This window comes from Neopelma chrysocephalum, unplaced genomic scaffold (genome assembly GCF_003984885.1).
Source record: "Neopelma chrysocephalum unplaced genomic scaffold, ASM398488v2 Primary Assembly neopelma1_22, whole genome shotgun sequence".
Taxonomy (NCBI): Eukaryota; Metazoa; Chordata; class Aves; order Passeriformes; family Pipridae; genus Neopelma; species Neopelma chrysocephalum.
Window position 1 is genome coordinate 11,637,635 of NW_020897689.1, and position 14,361 is coordinate 11,651,995.

Sequence of the window (14,361 nt, forward strand, 5' to 3'; positions counted from 1 at the left end):
GGGGGGCGCGGGGGCGGCGAGGAGGCGCCGGGCCCCCGCGGGGCTTCGCCGCCGGCCCTTCCCCGCTGCGGGGAGCCCTGCGCGGGCAGGTGCGGCGGGCGAGGCCGCTGCCCCGCGGCGGGCCGGCGCACCGAGGCTTCGTCAATGGAAGTATGTTACCAGCTGCCCGTGCTGCCGCTGGACAGGCCGGTGCCGCAGCACGTCCTCAGCCGCAGAGGGGCCATCAGCTTCAGCTCCAGCTCCGCGCTCTTCGGCTGCCCCAACCCCCGGCAGCTCTCTCAGGTAGGCACCACCACCGGGCCCGCAGCCCTTGCCCGCCTGCGCCCGAACACCGGCGGCGGCGGCGAGAAGATACAGCATTTAATAGATTTATGGCTGGTTATTGCAGAGCTTATCTCTGTAGTATCGGTTGTGATGCGATTGGTGAACTCCTTGGGCTTTATTTCCACAGCTAGTAGATTATTTGTTTCTTCTGTAATTTTTAAGCTAGGGCTGTTTTCTGTCTTTTTAGTTTGTTTTTTTTTTAGCTTGGGCTTTCTTTGAGGGGTCCAGATTTCCTACGGGATTGCCAAAAGCTGCAGCGACTTTGCCGAAATGGTGAACATGCACTGCAGTGTTTTATTTGGGATGCTGTGCTTTTTCTCCCTCCAACTACTGAGACTTGGCAATCCGTCTAGAAGGAGACAAAGATCCTTGGCTTTTTCTTTTCCACGGTATTGTTTCCTGCCCACGTTACATCAGTCACAATATGAACTGCACTGTATTTAGTTTCATCTGATCGTGTTGGAAATACTACGAAAAGGGTCATTATAACTATCAGGACAAAAGGCAGGTTTTTCTTGTGAACACTGTCCTAAATTCTGAATGTGCGTTAGTATGGTTTCCCAGCACCCAGTGATAAAATTATATTCTAGCGGAAGTCTCTGGAGAAAATTATGGTGGAAAGCATGTGTTTTGGTGGGAAGTCAGCCCATTTTGGCTTCTGAGGATTTCCTATATCGAGGTTGAAAGGTCTCCTTAAGTGTTCTGAAGTACGTTGTCCTCACAAAGATGCTGTCTTTGCTCTTTTCACGTGTAATGATAATTTTTTTTCTGTACATTTTTGGTGTCTCTTATTACATTATTCTACTTTCTTTTCATGACTTACTCTTCTTCATATATGCATATGTAGAAATTACAGACCTGTCAGTCACTTTTGGCTTTGTCCCTGGTTTGGTAGCAGTGGAGCTCTCTGTGTGTGTGAGTATTAGGCACATATATATTTGGACAGGAAGAATCAACAAAATACCGTGTTAATGACCAGGAATGCATATGGAAATAATTATTAGCTGGCAAACAAAGATGGACGTATGTTGACAATGCTTTCTTCCCTGAATATAAATGTAATAATTAACAAAAACTTTGCTTTTATGACAGATTAATTTTCCGTGTAGCAACTCAGTTAGGATCTTCTCCATTTGTAGTGCATGTTCTGAGTTGTACTTGGTGATGGTGAATTTCCCATATTTATAAATTGTCTTGAAAGTCCAGCCTAATGTAGCACATTTTGTTCTGTGCAAATAAGAGAAGAGTCTCTCTTGTTTGAAGCATTCATGGTTTTCTGAAAAGGAATAGTCAAAACGGGCAAGGTGATATATTGTATTCCTTCCTGTATGGTCTCCAGAGCAGGTGACGCATGAAGTGTATATCAAATTAAATATGGTATTGACATTCAAAGTAGGTTGTATTTTTTTCCCCATCTTTCAAGCTTCTCAATGGATTCCTTGTTTTCTGACCAATATGCTGTAGGTATATTAGTGAGTTACAGGAAAAGGTGCTTTAATAACTTGTAAAAAGGGAAACCGTATGTGTACTTGACCAAGTAGTGTTTTGCTTGTGTAAACCAAAGAACTAGGTTCATGCATTAACAAAAAGGAATTAGGATATTTAAGTGAGAAAGCCTTTGTTATTTTTTGACTTCTGATTAGAATACAGCTATGTTTTGCTGGCTTTATGTGTTTTTTCCTTTCCCTGAAGTCTTCTGCAGACAATATGATGTGAATGTCCTCCAATCACAGGCTGGTGTAAATGATGGACTAAAGCATCACCAGTGACATTAATGATTCTATGTAACTCCTGAACTTTTCATCACCTTGCAAGTCTTCTGTAAGACTCAGAGTATTCCAGTTCCATTGCTGTTCAGAGGGGTCTGAACCCGTACTAGTCTGTCGTTTTCAGTCTTCTGCTCCAGCTAGCTTTGGGCAATAGGAGTAAAACTGGAGATGTGTACTCAAGAAGTTGGTATGTACAGCCAACGTTTTACAGCTATACACATTTAGCAGGTTTTCTTAAAAAATATAAGGTCTTGAAAATTGAATTCCCACTTAAGAGATTAAAACTGAAATGATGGAGTCATAAAATGTTTTAGGCTTATCCTTTCAGCAAGACAGTATTTTACATAGGAAACACGTGTGAGGTAAATGCATGCTACGTTAGACATATCTAATTTCGGCAGTGCTAAGTGGGCAAATATCTATCTCTGTATATATTAAGTGAAATTTTGGTTTTGTTAAAGTTTCACTAAATGGATTCAAAATGGGCTCTATGTTGCCTTTTAAAACTTAAGTATGCAGTGAATGACCTCGAGAATTCTGGTCTACTCCTCTCAGCCCCAGGAAGGATAAATTGTACCTACAGTGTTATTAGCAGATGTTTGTCTAATCTGTTTGCTTAATCTGTTTTTTAAGATATAGTCTTATGAGATGAGGTGAGTTAACATAACTCATTATCGCTGAAGATTAAAAGTCCTGTCATTGGGCAGATGTTGTTACTACTTCCTCTATGCCATCTCTGATGCTTGTCAGGTGTTTGCTGATTCAGTTCACTAGAACAGCAGAAAACTAACACAAGCAGCAAACTGGATAGCTTCCTGCCACCTCTTTGAATAAAATATGCTTAGTGAAGTTTGTCAGAACTGATTTAAAGGAAAAGATGGTACCACTAGGCTTTTGAAATCCATAAAAGCCTCAAATGATAGAAATTATGCAATCTCACTAGTCAATTTTTCTTAATAGTGCTTAACTGCTCTTGTCATGAGAGTTCTTTTTTAATACTGAATTAAATCTTTCTTGTGGTGATTTATATCTTTCACGATCCCCAGCAAATGCAGAGAAGAGCTTATTCCTTTTTCTTTGTAGTTTTATCCCTGTAGTCTTATTTTTGTTAATTTCAAAGTTTTTACAACAGAAATAATAAAAGTGACATCTCTTACCTGAAGGTTACTTGTGATATTTATTGTTCAAGTCAGGTCAAGTGAAAAGCTGCTATTGTATGGGTTTATACAATTGTTGGAGTTAATAATTTTCTTTGAATGTGAAACAATTTTAAATGCTAGTGGTAAAAGCTGTTTTTAAGGGCACTTGAAATGGGTAACTGGTGAAATGACCAGGACATTTCATACAAATGAGATTGAATTTAGGTTCACTGTGAGATCAAGTGGATGTTAAGTAGTACCTTGGATCATACACTTAGGGTGTTCATTCCAAATGTTACAAAATTATGTTTCTCAAATTAAAGCTGAGCTTTCAGAGAACAAATTTTGATTTATTGCCTCATCTAGTTTTTAACTTGTGTTGTAGTAATAGTAGTAAAAAAGAATTTGTAAAATGTACTTAGTGTGAAAATTTTTAGTCTGTATTTTTTATGAATAAGGGTTTATAATGAAAACCACTTAACAAGTATGACTGCAAACACTTTTAAATTGTCCTGCGTTGCACTCCCCCCACCCTCCAAGCTGAATTGACATAAACATATCATAAATGAGTAAGAAAACTTTGGCCTAACCTGCTATTTTTGACTCATTTTTCTCCCTTTGCTTTGTAACTGGTTCTGCAGTTTCTTCAGTTCCTCCAAAAATGACATCAATAGTATCTAGTAGCAATGTCTGAATAGATGTAAAGATCTAGTTTTGGCCTTTGTCCTTAAATGATTGAAACTGATGATGGTAAAGATGTCTCCTAATGATGAAATTGCATGAAGAGGGAATGGAGCACATAACAGAAGACTCCGTTTGAGTCTCAGAAAGGTGGACACTGTCTCCACCTGAAGCACCAAGTATTACTGTGTACAATGTACTGCTCCTCATGTTTGATAAGCCAGTTCATAATCCTTCATTCTTCCTCCATTTCATGCATTTAAGCAATATAGTGTCATACTTTGTGACTTCTCATATGTTATGCACCTGAACAATAGACTGTACATCGTGCGCATGGAATCCTAGATTTGGCTTGGAGGATGAAGTGGAGAAAAAAGTCGCTAAGAGCAACTGGAAATGTCCTGCATCAGTGGATTCTTCAGTGAAAGTACACTTCCTCTGAAAAATGTGTTCCCCAATATTAACCAAGTGTTTTGGCCACCTTTTACTGTGTAACTTTTCACTGTTTGTTACCTGATGTGATCCAAACTTGTTTCACTCTGCATGTAGCATGACAAGTTACAAGGCAGAGTTGAGAGGTGTTTTTATATGGTCTGCACATAGACATTGGTCTTTAATTCCATGGTTGCACCTTTTTGCTGGGAGAAATGTTGGCGTGACCTATTTTTCCGTTGCAGCTGCTCGTTTCTACTCCTGCGTTTTCCTTTTAGTTGTGTCAACTTCTTTTTTTTTTCCTTTTTTTTAATCAGGTTATTTTTCAGCCTTGGATGACTCATAGTACAGTTTCATAAATGATTGTGACTGTTAGTAAGTAGGAAGCAGTACACCACAATGCTAGACCAGGAATAATGAGCAGTGGAGAAGCAGAAGGAATGCCTTACGTTGGCCCTACTATTGAATGTGAAACCTTACCCTAAACCTCTTTCTTTTCTTATCCGCTGTTTTTCATAACTTTTCTTCTATACCCTTCTAAACCTCTTCATCAGTGTTTCTCAATTGCTTGCTCTTTCATTAGCTTTCTCCTGCCATTTCCTGTATCTCTGCTGCATGAATAATTAACGAGTTGAAATAATGAAATAATTTTCATGTTGTGATTCCTAGCCTCTGGAATTATTTCTGTGTTGCTGCTATGCTTGCCATTCCCTTCATCTTGTATTTATTGTGTCTGGTTGCTGAGATTACATCTATTCATATGAGAGGCAGAGACTGATTCTACACACAGCACAGACAAGTTCTGATTGAGGCTTTCATGCACTACAGTAATTTTATGTGGCAGTTCATTTTTAAAATGCTCTGAGTTTTATTACCAATTAACTTTTTCATATATTGTAATATAAGGCAACATTGGTACTTTCATTCTGCAAAAGATCATAGCAGCTTATTTCATGGCCTGTAATTGTCTATGTAATATCTAAACAGAATAATAGTTTAAACTCCCCTTTAATTAGATTGTCTTAAATCACCAGAAGTCAATTCTTTTTTGTCCAGATTGTGTAATAGTATGTTTTGTGCTTTGTATGAACTTCAATTTTCTCGTACTGTCTCTAAAGAGAAATTGGTTTGAGAAGAGATTGTAGTTTTGAATATTTTTGAAATATTGAATTTCAACCATAAAACAATTTTACAAGAAGACAGCATTAGGATATGAATATTCAGTATTCTATATGAACTAATTACGTAGTAATAGGATGCAAATACAGGTTGTTGGAATTAAAGTGTTTTGAATGGGATGTCTGTTTCAGCAGCTTTTCTTAAAACAACTCTCTATTTGCTAAGTAAGGCTGTTTTTTTTAGGTTGTTTGAGAAAAGCAACAGCATCCAAACTAGGTTAATTGTGAGTCAATATGGTAATATGCTCAATTTGGAGTTAATAAAGTATCACAGAAATAATGTAATTTTCCGACACATCTGTTGTTCTGCAGTTTTGGCTTGTGGAAAACAATGTTGAGGACGTCTGCATTTTGAATCTATTTCTTCCATTCTTTTATTTTCTGCAAAGCCTACAGTGGAAGAAACCCATGGTAATAGAATGGTGATTTGTTAAAACAATTCTTACTCATGTCAGTGACGACTGGCTTACTGTTTTCTTGTGTTTCCCTCATCACTTGGTATCTACAAGATTCCACTGGTTTTCTGCTAACATTGTAGATTTCTGAATGTATTTAGTAGTTTTCTGGCATTGCGAATCTCAGATTCGTGGCTATATTTCCCAAGTCCTGCTAGGTTGTGGCTCAGATATGTGAAACACGTTTTGGATTGGACTAAACATGTTGTATTTGCCTTTATTACAAATTCACTGAACCTGCATGGAAATAGTGAGTAATTTGACAGCTCAAATTAGTTTGGTGATTTGTCTTTTTTTTTTTTCTCCCAGAAGCGTGAAACCAAAATAACTTGTTTGTCCTTTGCTGTGTAAATCTTAGCTAACATATATCAGCACTTTCCACATGTGAATTTGTACAGTGGGGTGTGTAAGATACAAATTCATGTATCTTATGATATGATTAAAGGAATGTAGTGTATTCTGTCAAAATATCCGTTCCTTGTAAATGAAGGTCTGAGGATGGGCGTGCTAAAAACTTGAATCTGAATCTCAGTAATCATACTACATAATGCATTTAGTGCCAATAGACATTTGTGTGCATTCACAGGTAAATGAAATGTTCAATTCTCCTCAAGAAAACTCTTTTATATAAGCAAATAGAAATACTTGGTGTGGGCATGCACATGCATGTAGGGTCTTACAGGAAGCATATGTCTGGGACCAGGAATTGAACCCAGACCTCTCAAATTCCAGTTCAGAGTTATGCACAGAAATCCTCATAGGAAAACTTGGAAGTGTTTGTCTTTCATTAGATGTGACATTTCCTCAGTTTGTTCTGATTATGTCATTAACAAGTAACTGCAGTGTAAATAAGCACCCTGTGTAATCCAGCAAGGCTACCGGCCAAAGACAAAATATTTTATTACAAAAATGCAGTTCTGGGAAACTGGGTTTACAGTTTAGTTGGAGAATTGTTTATTTGTATGTTTGCATCCTATGTGTATTGAAAGGAATTTGTAGCCAAATATTTTGTTTTCTTTCTGGTTGAAAATAAATTTGTGGCTGTTATCTCACCTTCCCTGCCCTCCTCTCTTCCATACTCTGAGAATTTTTTACTTCTGTTACAGCAGTCTGACTCCTGTTTTCCTCCCACTTCCCTCTCTTTTGTACACCTTTGATATGGCAATCCTATTTATTATCTTTCTGACCACACTCCCACAGTAATTATAATTTAAGAGATTCTTGGAGTCTGCTTTTCATCGCAAAGTAGAGGGTGAATTCTTTTCTCAGCTCCTAGCTGAATTTGTGAAGGAGCCAAGATTTGCAGCAGGCCCTCCTCCTCTGCCTGCCTGAGCATCAGAAAGAGTATGCTGCAATGAGAATAATAAAGAAAGCTCTGTATTAGCAGAATATTTTACTATTTCTTCCACTCCTTTCTGCCAGATGAGATATGTGGAAAGAAAGAGACTGTTTCCTTTACCAGTGATAGGGATTTTTTTCCTATCTCTCCCTCTGCCCCCCAATAACAGACATAGCTGGAGGCTACTCTGACTAGTAAAACTGGATATTTAATACATGTGAAACACAACCTGTTGCCCCCTTTAGGACAAGGGGTCAGTTCTATCCCAAGGGGTAAAAAAAAACAAAGGAAAAGATACAGGAACCTATTCCAAGGCTGTGAGGGAAAAGTTATAATGGGAAGCTTGAGACTTCTGTAGGTGGAACAGGAAAGGTGTAGTAACTTTGTGTGAGATTTCTGTCTGATGTGATGGTTCTTAGTTGTCCTAAAAACAGAGTTACATGTGGTGTTAGGATAGTGGCAAGCGATTCCATGAGGGACTCAGTTATACATCTAGATCACAAAAAGTTAATACTCTTGCAAAAAAGACACAGAATACTATAGTCTGGTAGTGGAGGAACAGTAGCTGTCGTAGCAGGAGTGACACTCGCCTGTGTTACTTCTTGCTTTGTGTTTGTAGCTAATTTGGTCCATATATTGATGTTGCAGTTAATGGTGTGCTGAGGAGAAGGTTTCACATTTAGTCAGGCATGAACTTGTACTTCCATTTTCTTAAACTTTCCAGTAAAGTTCATGTGCCACAGTAATCTCCTGAAATATGTATGTGTGGCAGGGGTGTGTGTCTTGTCAGTAGTGCCTTATCTTCTCTTTTGGAATGGTAGAGTCCTGTAACCAGTTTTCAAAGAGCCTGGAGTACTTAAATTTCCTTGATTATTATCTGTGGAATTTTAGACTTTAGATTTCAGCAACTGCAATAATTGAGCTCTTTCTGGTATTGGGCAAAGAAAAATTTGTAGTTTCTTTTCCAGCTGCAAACATGGTGTGAAACAGCTAAATAACAAATATCTGTGTATGGAAGTAAAGGTGAGTTTTCTTTGATGTTCTTGTTTATTATGGAAGATCCAGAGAGTAATTTTATGGAGTTTTGTTGTCATTTCTTCTGTTGTAAAATCTGAGCTATATTTTCTTTAGTGTGGTGATAATAGGAATTTCTGCATTTTTTACTAAATTTATACAGTATATTTAATCAGCTTTTCCTAACTTGTTTTCATTTGGACAAAATAAACTGATTATGTCTTTGTCCAGATAAAATATCTAGTATATAGCTCACAATTTGACAGAGGAAATAGGAAAACTTTATGACCTGAATTAAAAAAAAAATTCATCTTGAGTTTCTTTACCTTGAGAAACTCAGAATGTCACAAATATTTTAAAAACATTGTTGTCCTCTCAATGTTTTTTTCCCTTCTCTTTTCAAAAAGGATATTAGTTCTCTTCTGCATATAGTCCCCCTGCTTATATCTTTGTCACTTCAAGTTATTGCGAGAATTTTGCAACCCCCCATAAATGAAGACTAGAAGTTAAACATAGCAAATTGCAGGTACTAAATTCCTGAACTTTTGCTTGCAGGGAACGTGTTGGACTTGTACTTTGTGATCTGTATTGAGCTTTAGGCCCTTTTAAGGAGGAGAAAGGCTTCATCTCCATAGGAGCATTGAATGGTTGAAGCTGTGGTTACCTTGTGTTTTTTCGTGTGATACTATGGCACTATATTATTGTCAGTGCCTTTCCAGCTTAAGTTGAGGTCTGAAGGGATGGGTTTTTTGTCTTAATAAAAGGCCCTTGCTTAAAATTCTCCTCCTGTCACCTTTTGATACAATAGACTGTAAGTGAAATAGTCAACCTGCACTACAAGGCTAATCTATTTTCATGAGATTTGTAGGAAAGATGATTTGAGAGCATTAGATAAGAAGTTATTATTCATGATTGGCTGAATAAATAAGACTATTATGACTAATGAAGTTTAAGATTTTTTTTCTTCTTAATATTATTGTATTTTATGAGAACACAGTGTAGGAAGAGCTATATGCTGAAAAATCTGATTGTATTGAAAGCCATTTGCGAGCCAGGAGGTCAGATTTTTTTTCTTATGGTGAACGTGGCAGAGAGTCTGATAGGGTAGGAGGAGAGTCTGATTAGGTAGGTCGATAAGCTAAAGAATACATCTTGAGTTTGTTTCTTAGTGTAATAAAACGTGTTACAGAAGTTTTTTGTTTCTGACACACCTCAAATTAAGATGGTTAAAGTTAAGTACAATGGTTTTTGTATTTAATGTGTCATGAAAAATAGGAGGTTAATTTCTTTAATTCTGCCTTGTTTGACACTTTGTAATGCTGTGCTTGTTGCTTGGATGTTGATGATTACTGTTGACAGGAGCCACAGTTTTTATTACTATTCCTATTTTAAATGGAAACTCTTTTTCAGGTAAGAGTTTTATTTAATGTCTGCAGTCATAGTTGCAAAGTGCTTTTGGTGTAGCGTAAGCAGTATGGCTTGTGCAGTAATTGCTTTTAGCTGTATATCTTTACTCCTCTAGTGCTGACATTTGCACTCCTCTGACCCTGCAGAAAGCTGGTTTGCCGAGCTGGAGTAGCAGAAAGCCCTTTAATTTTTGTAGCAGTAATTTTCTGCTGCTTTGTCTCTCCTTGGCTTTCTTGCAGGATCTGAGGAGTGTTGGTGCAAGGGAAGGAACAGGAATGTGCAGGCAGGGGCCGCACAGTGTGTGGCAACACTGACTCAAGTTGTTTCCATTGCAGTTGGAGGAATGTCCAGAACACTGACAACTGTGTTGAATTATTTCACTTTCTTCTCAAACAGGAGGGGGCTGAATAATTCCCTGGTGTTATTCAAATTAACTAATCCACTGTATCAGATTTTTAGTACTCCCAAAGAAACATTGTGCACCCATATCTTTTATATATTCTTTTTCTTCACAGAGCTTCAGAATCTGTAATTTCATTTCTATTAGACGAATCCATGGTTTAGTGTATTTCAGATATTGTATAGATGTGACTCGGTAGAAAGAATGCTGTTGTTAACTTTTGAACAAATGCTTGATGAAGTACATTAAGTCAAAAGAATCTATATTTCTTCTTATTTTTTAACTGTAAAACATCCAATTTCGAAATTTGGGTTAATAGACTTCAAAATATGAAGTCTTTTGTTTTTCTCATCTATACAAGTAGTACATTTAGAAATAACGTTCAAATGAAAGGTTATTTTCATGTAAAACTGAAAGCATCTTTATGCATTTTTTTAATGAAATGTAGCTATGGTTGTTACAGTTTATGAATGAAATGTATGAGAAGGATCAGTCCTGTCATTTGTCTTTGAGAATTGTTTAGCATACCTAAAAGGCTTGCTAGTGTGTGTTTTTATGTGGGAGTGAGTGTATATGTATATGTATACACACACATATGAAAATAAATATATAGATATATATATGAAAAGATGGTAACTGAATAAGGATATGCTGGGTGCTGCATAGATTCAGAAAGGAGAAGAAAATTATATTTATTGTACCATTTGCTACCATGTTGCCCTGTGTCCATCAAATCACAGGACAAAATAATATCCTAAATATAACAATTTTGGGAATATTTGTTGCTTTCACTTGATCTTTCTAAGCAAGAAGTTTGTACCTATTAGATTGTACTTATTAGGTCAACTTTATCATTTACCATAAGTTTTTAGAAGCTTTTGGTCAGAATGAACAATAGATGAAGACATTAGTTTTAGAGTTGTAAGTGCTTCAGGATGATGTCAGATAACTGTCAGGATTGTTCTTTCTAGCTTTTTTTTTTTCTGTTTTCCCTTTCTGCAGAATTCCTTTTTGTAACATACCTCCTTCAAACTTTGTAGAGCTTGCCTCGAAGCATGTCTTAAGCCAAGGACAGTCGTATGCTAATAGCTGATTCTCTGTGTTACTGAGTTGCCAAGTCAAACAAACTTGGATTGACCATGTACATGTGTGCACAGTTGTTCAGCCATCCGTTTCTGCTGAATTTAGTAGAGCACACAGTATGCTGATTATATTGATTGGCAGAATTATTTTGAATCCCAGCCTGAAGTGCCTTCAGTTCTGTTGAAGGTATTTGTTGGTGGGTTCCTTGGGGGCCTCTGTGGAACCCAAAGCATGACTTAGGAGTAGTGCCTTGAATTAGGATGCCGTATGCGATCTGCATAGAGGAGCACCATGAGAACATTCCTGGGAATTGTCAACATTCAAGGAGATAAAATAGACTGTACTGCTGGTACGTTTACTGGATCATGATAGAAGAGAAAAAGCTGCAGGAATAAATGTATTGGCTTCCATTTCACACATGCTGGTGTATGAGAAGAGAATTGATCAGTAGCGGATGATGGGTCTGCAGATGAAGTAAAACTTGAGGATAGAAAAGGTGATGTGTATGGGCATCCTTTCTTAGTAGGTTTTCATTTTTGCGTAAAGATCTTACCTGAAATTTCCTTTCTAATGTTTGTGAGAACGAAGAACAAGGAGTGACAAAAGGCAGTGTATGAGAGATGTTCTGCCAGCGCCTTTTGGGGTTTGTTCCCCTTGGGAGAAGGTGAAGATCAGATAATCTGTGTGATGAGCATGATGGCAGAATATTACCTCTGCGTTTCATGAGATTGTTGTGAAAGCAGTATGGTTTTGTTGAAAGCACACATTGATTCCCATCTGTTTCATCTGTTGCATTTTCTCACCTCTGCTGCCCGCTTTGTGGCATTGCTTTCTTCATGTTCCTTCATGGTGGCTTAGGCCCAGATACAGCCTCTCAAAACATTCTGTGAAAGTTTCGAGTGTCTTTATGAGGCCCAGTGCTTCACTTCACTGTGAAAGTGCCAATGAAAATAAGTTTGGTAAATAAAGGAAATGGATCTATTGCAAAACTATAGAATATTTATTAGAATAATATGTAATAAGTTTTTAAACAGGTCTCTGCTCTTTAGGAATTCCACTAATTTATGCTTTGAGAAGAAGAAGGAAAGCAACTCTTGTTTGGAGGAGAAAGCTGTGGACTTTTAAGGCTTCCATGGACACCTAAGTGTGCATGTGCTGTCATGTAGTGGTGGTGTATGCTTTCATCCCTAGTTTTTGTGAAGCAACATTCTCTGCTGGCTATGGGCTGTGCCACTAATTCTCTGCAGGGTGTTGCAGAGAGTATGGCAGTGCCACGAAACAGAGAAGCCTCCAGTGAGGCAATAGTTGCTGAGTTACAATTTCCAGCATTGAGCTTGCTTCTCAATTGTTTCTTCAGTGCCTCTGTATCAATTTTCTCTTTCTTGTTGTAACGATATAGGAGCCTCTAGCACTGTCAGAGCAGCATGATGGCTCTCACTCTTCTGTTCCAGTGGTCTTTCTGCTTCATGTCCATCAGGTCTGTGATATTGTCTCATAGGTGCTATAATTATCTGTGCTCCCTGTTTGGTCCCCTGCGCTGCTGCTTTGCCTGTGATTCCAGTAGACTGAGGACTGCTGTCTGCATGCAGCTGGGATAAAGGGGCTGCATTTGAGGCAGTCGTTAGTTAAAGTGAGTTGGAAAGGGAAGGATACAGGAAAATAGAGGCAATCCTGGTTTTGGAAGTGGGCCTCATTCTACTGAGTGTTCAGATGGAGAGTATGGTTACAGTTTCTAGTTTCTGGATTTTTGTCTGAAATCTTACTTTTCCTTTGACTGCTGTGAGTCTTCCCAATACCCAAGTCAACCAGTAGAGAGTAAAGGCCTGAAATAGCTTATAAAATGGGACTGTGAAATGTGCTATTGTCTTTAGTCCAAAGTTCAGTGATTAGAAGGGGTTTGGTAAAAGCACCAGAGCAATGATATCCAGAGGACTTAACCAGAAAGCTACTTAATTAGATGCATAATGAACTGAAATAATTCAAAGTCAGGTTTCATCCCATGAATAAACTGACCTGGCAAAACTCCCTTATGTGCAGAAAAAAGAATTAATGTCATATAATTGCAGTACTTTTTCAATACCTTCTTTTTTTATATTCAATCCCAGGTATCCTGCAGGTTTTTTCTGTTTTATCAGTCCATGGTTCTACATTTTGTAGTTCAGGAGAAAGAAACATATTAGTGAAAATTCATTGGTGCATTCAACAAAGTAGTGTTTGGGTTCAACAAAGATGGGAGATCTGCAGTTTTCAAGGCAGATGGCTTTGTAGTTAAAGTAGATATTTAGTGAAGTGATTATATTCTTTAGTTTTATAGTGTGCTGATCTAAATGTTATGTGAGTTTTACCCCATGTAAATACTTATTTTTTCAGTTGGCAATTCTGAGCTAGTTGTGTGTGTGCTAGTGAGTTGTGCTTACTTGCCTGAAATGTGCATTTTAAATTTTTCTCAGTGCTGTTGTGAAAAACAATGTTACAATAAGAAGTCAAAATACTGTTAAACCTCTGCTCTAGTGCTGAAAAATTGTGCAAGGAGTGTAGGTGAGATAAGGGACTTGTCATCTCTGCCCTAACAGCAGTGACCTCTCATGTCCTGTGTGATCTGGTTGAAGAGTGCTGCTGAAGTGTCCGTCTCCTTCAGCATCTCTGTTCCCATCTCAGCTATGCAGATACACAGAAGTGTATCCCTTCACTTAGCTGTTTTTGAAATCTTTACTCCGTCATAAATTCTCTTTCCAAGCCTTGCAGGCTCTTCTATAGGCTCCTTTGTCTACCATAGAATATGATAGTTCTGCTCCTATACTTTTGAGGGGAAGAGGGACTTACGCTTAGGGGAAAAGGATCTGGTCAGTCTGTAATCCTTCATGCTGCTGTTTGAGACAGAAAAAGGTTGAGAATGAAGATAAGTATTTTGGGATCTGATGTTGCCAGCTGGCGCCCAGAACTAGTAATACAGAATTACTGGTGCAGATACTGTAATAGACAGTAGTGCTGGATTCCTTGGTGTTGCTTTCACTTTTAACTGCAGTGTACTCTTGTGGTGTATTGGTGTATTGGTTTTTCACTGAATGAAATTAATGTTTAGGCTTATTCATGAAAAATTGCTCTGTTAGATAAGGACATGTCTTTGATAATAGCTCTTT

At 38.0% G+C, this 14,361-nt stretch overlaps 1 protein-coding gene across 4 annotated transcripts in view; it reads left to right on the forward strand.

Annotated features, from left to right (window-relative positions):
- The first annotated feature begins 105 nt into the window (after positions 1-105).
- Positions 106-14,361, forward strand: part of PDE7A (phosphodiesterase 7A) — a 74,867-nt gene continuing 60,611 nt past the window's right edge. For 2 of the 4 annotated variants that reach the window (XM_027702881.1, XM_027703051.1), the window contains exon 1: positions 106-282. In XM_027702881.1, the coding sequence (XP_027558682.1) occupies positions 145-282 (138 nt within the window). In that variant the 5' untranslated portion in view covers positions 106-144. The remainder of the gene's footprint in view (positions 283-14,361) is intronic. The other 2 variants (XM_027702964.1, XM_027703217.1) reach the window with 2 other exon arrangements.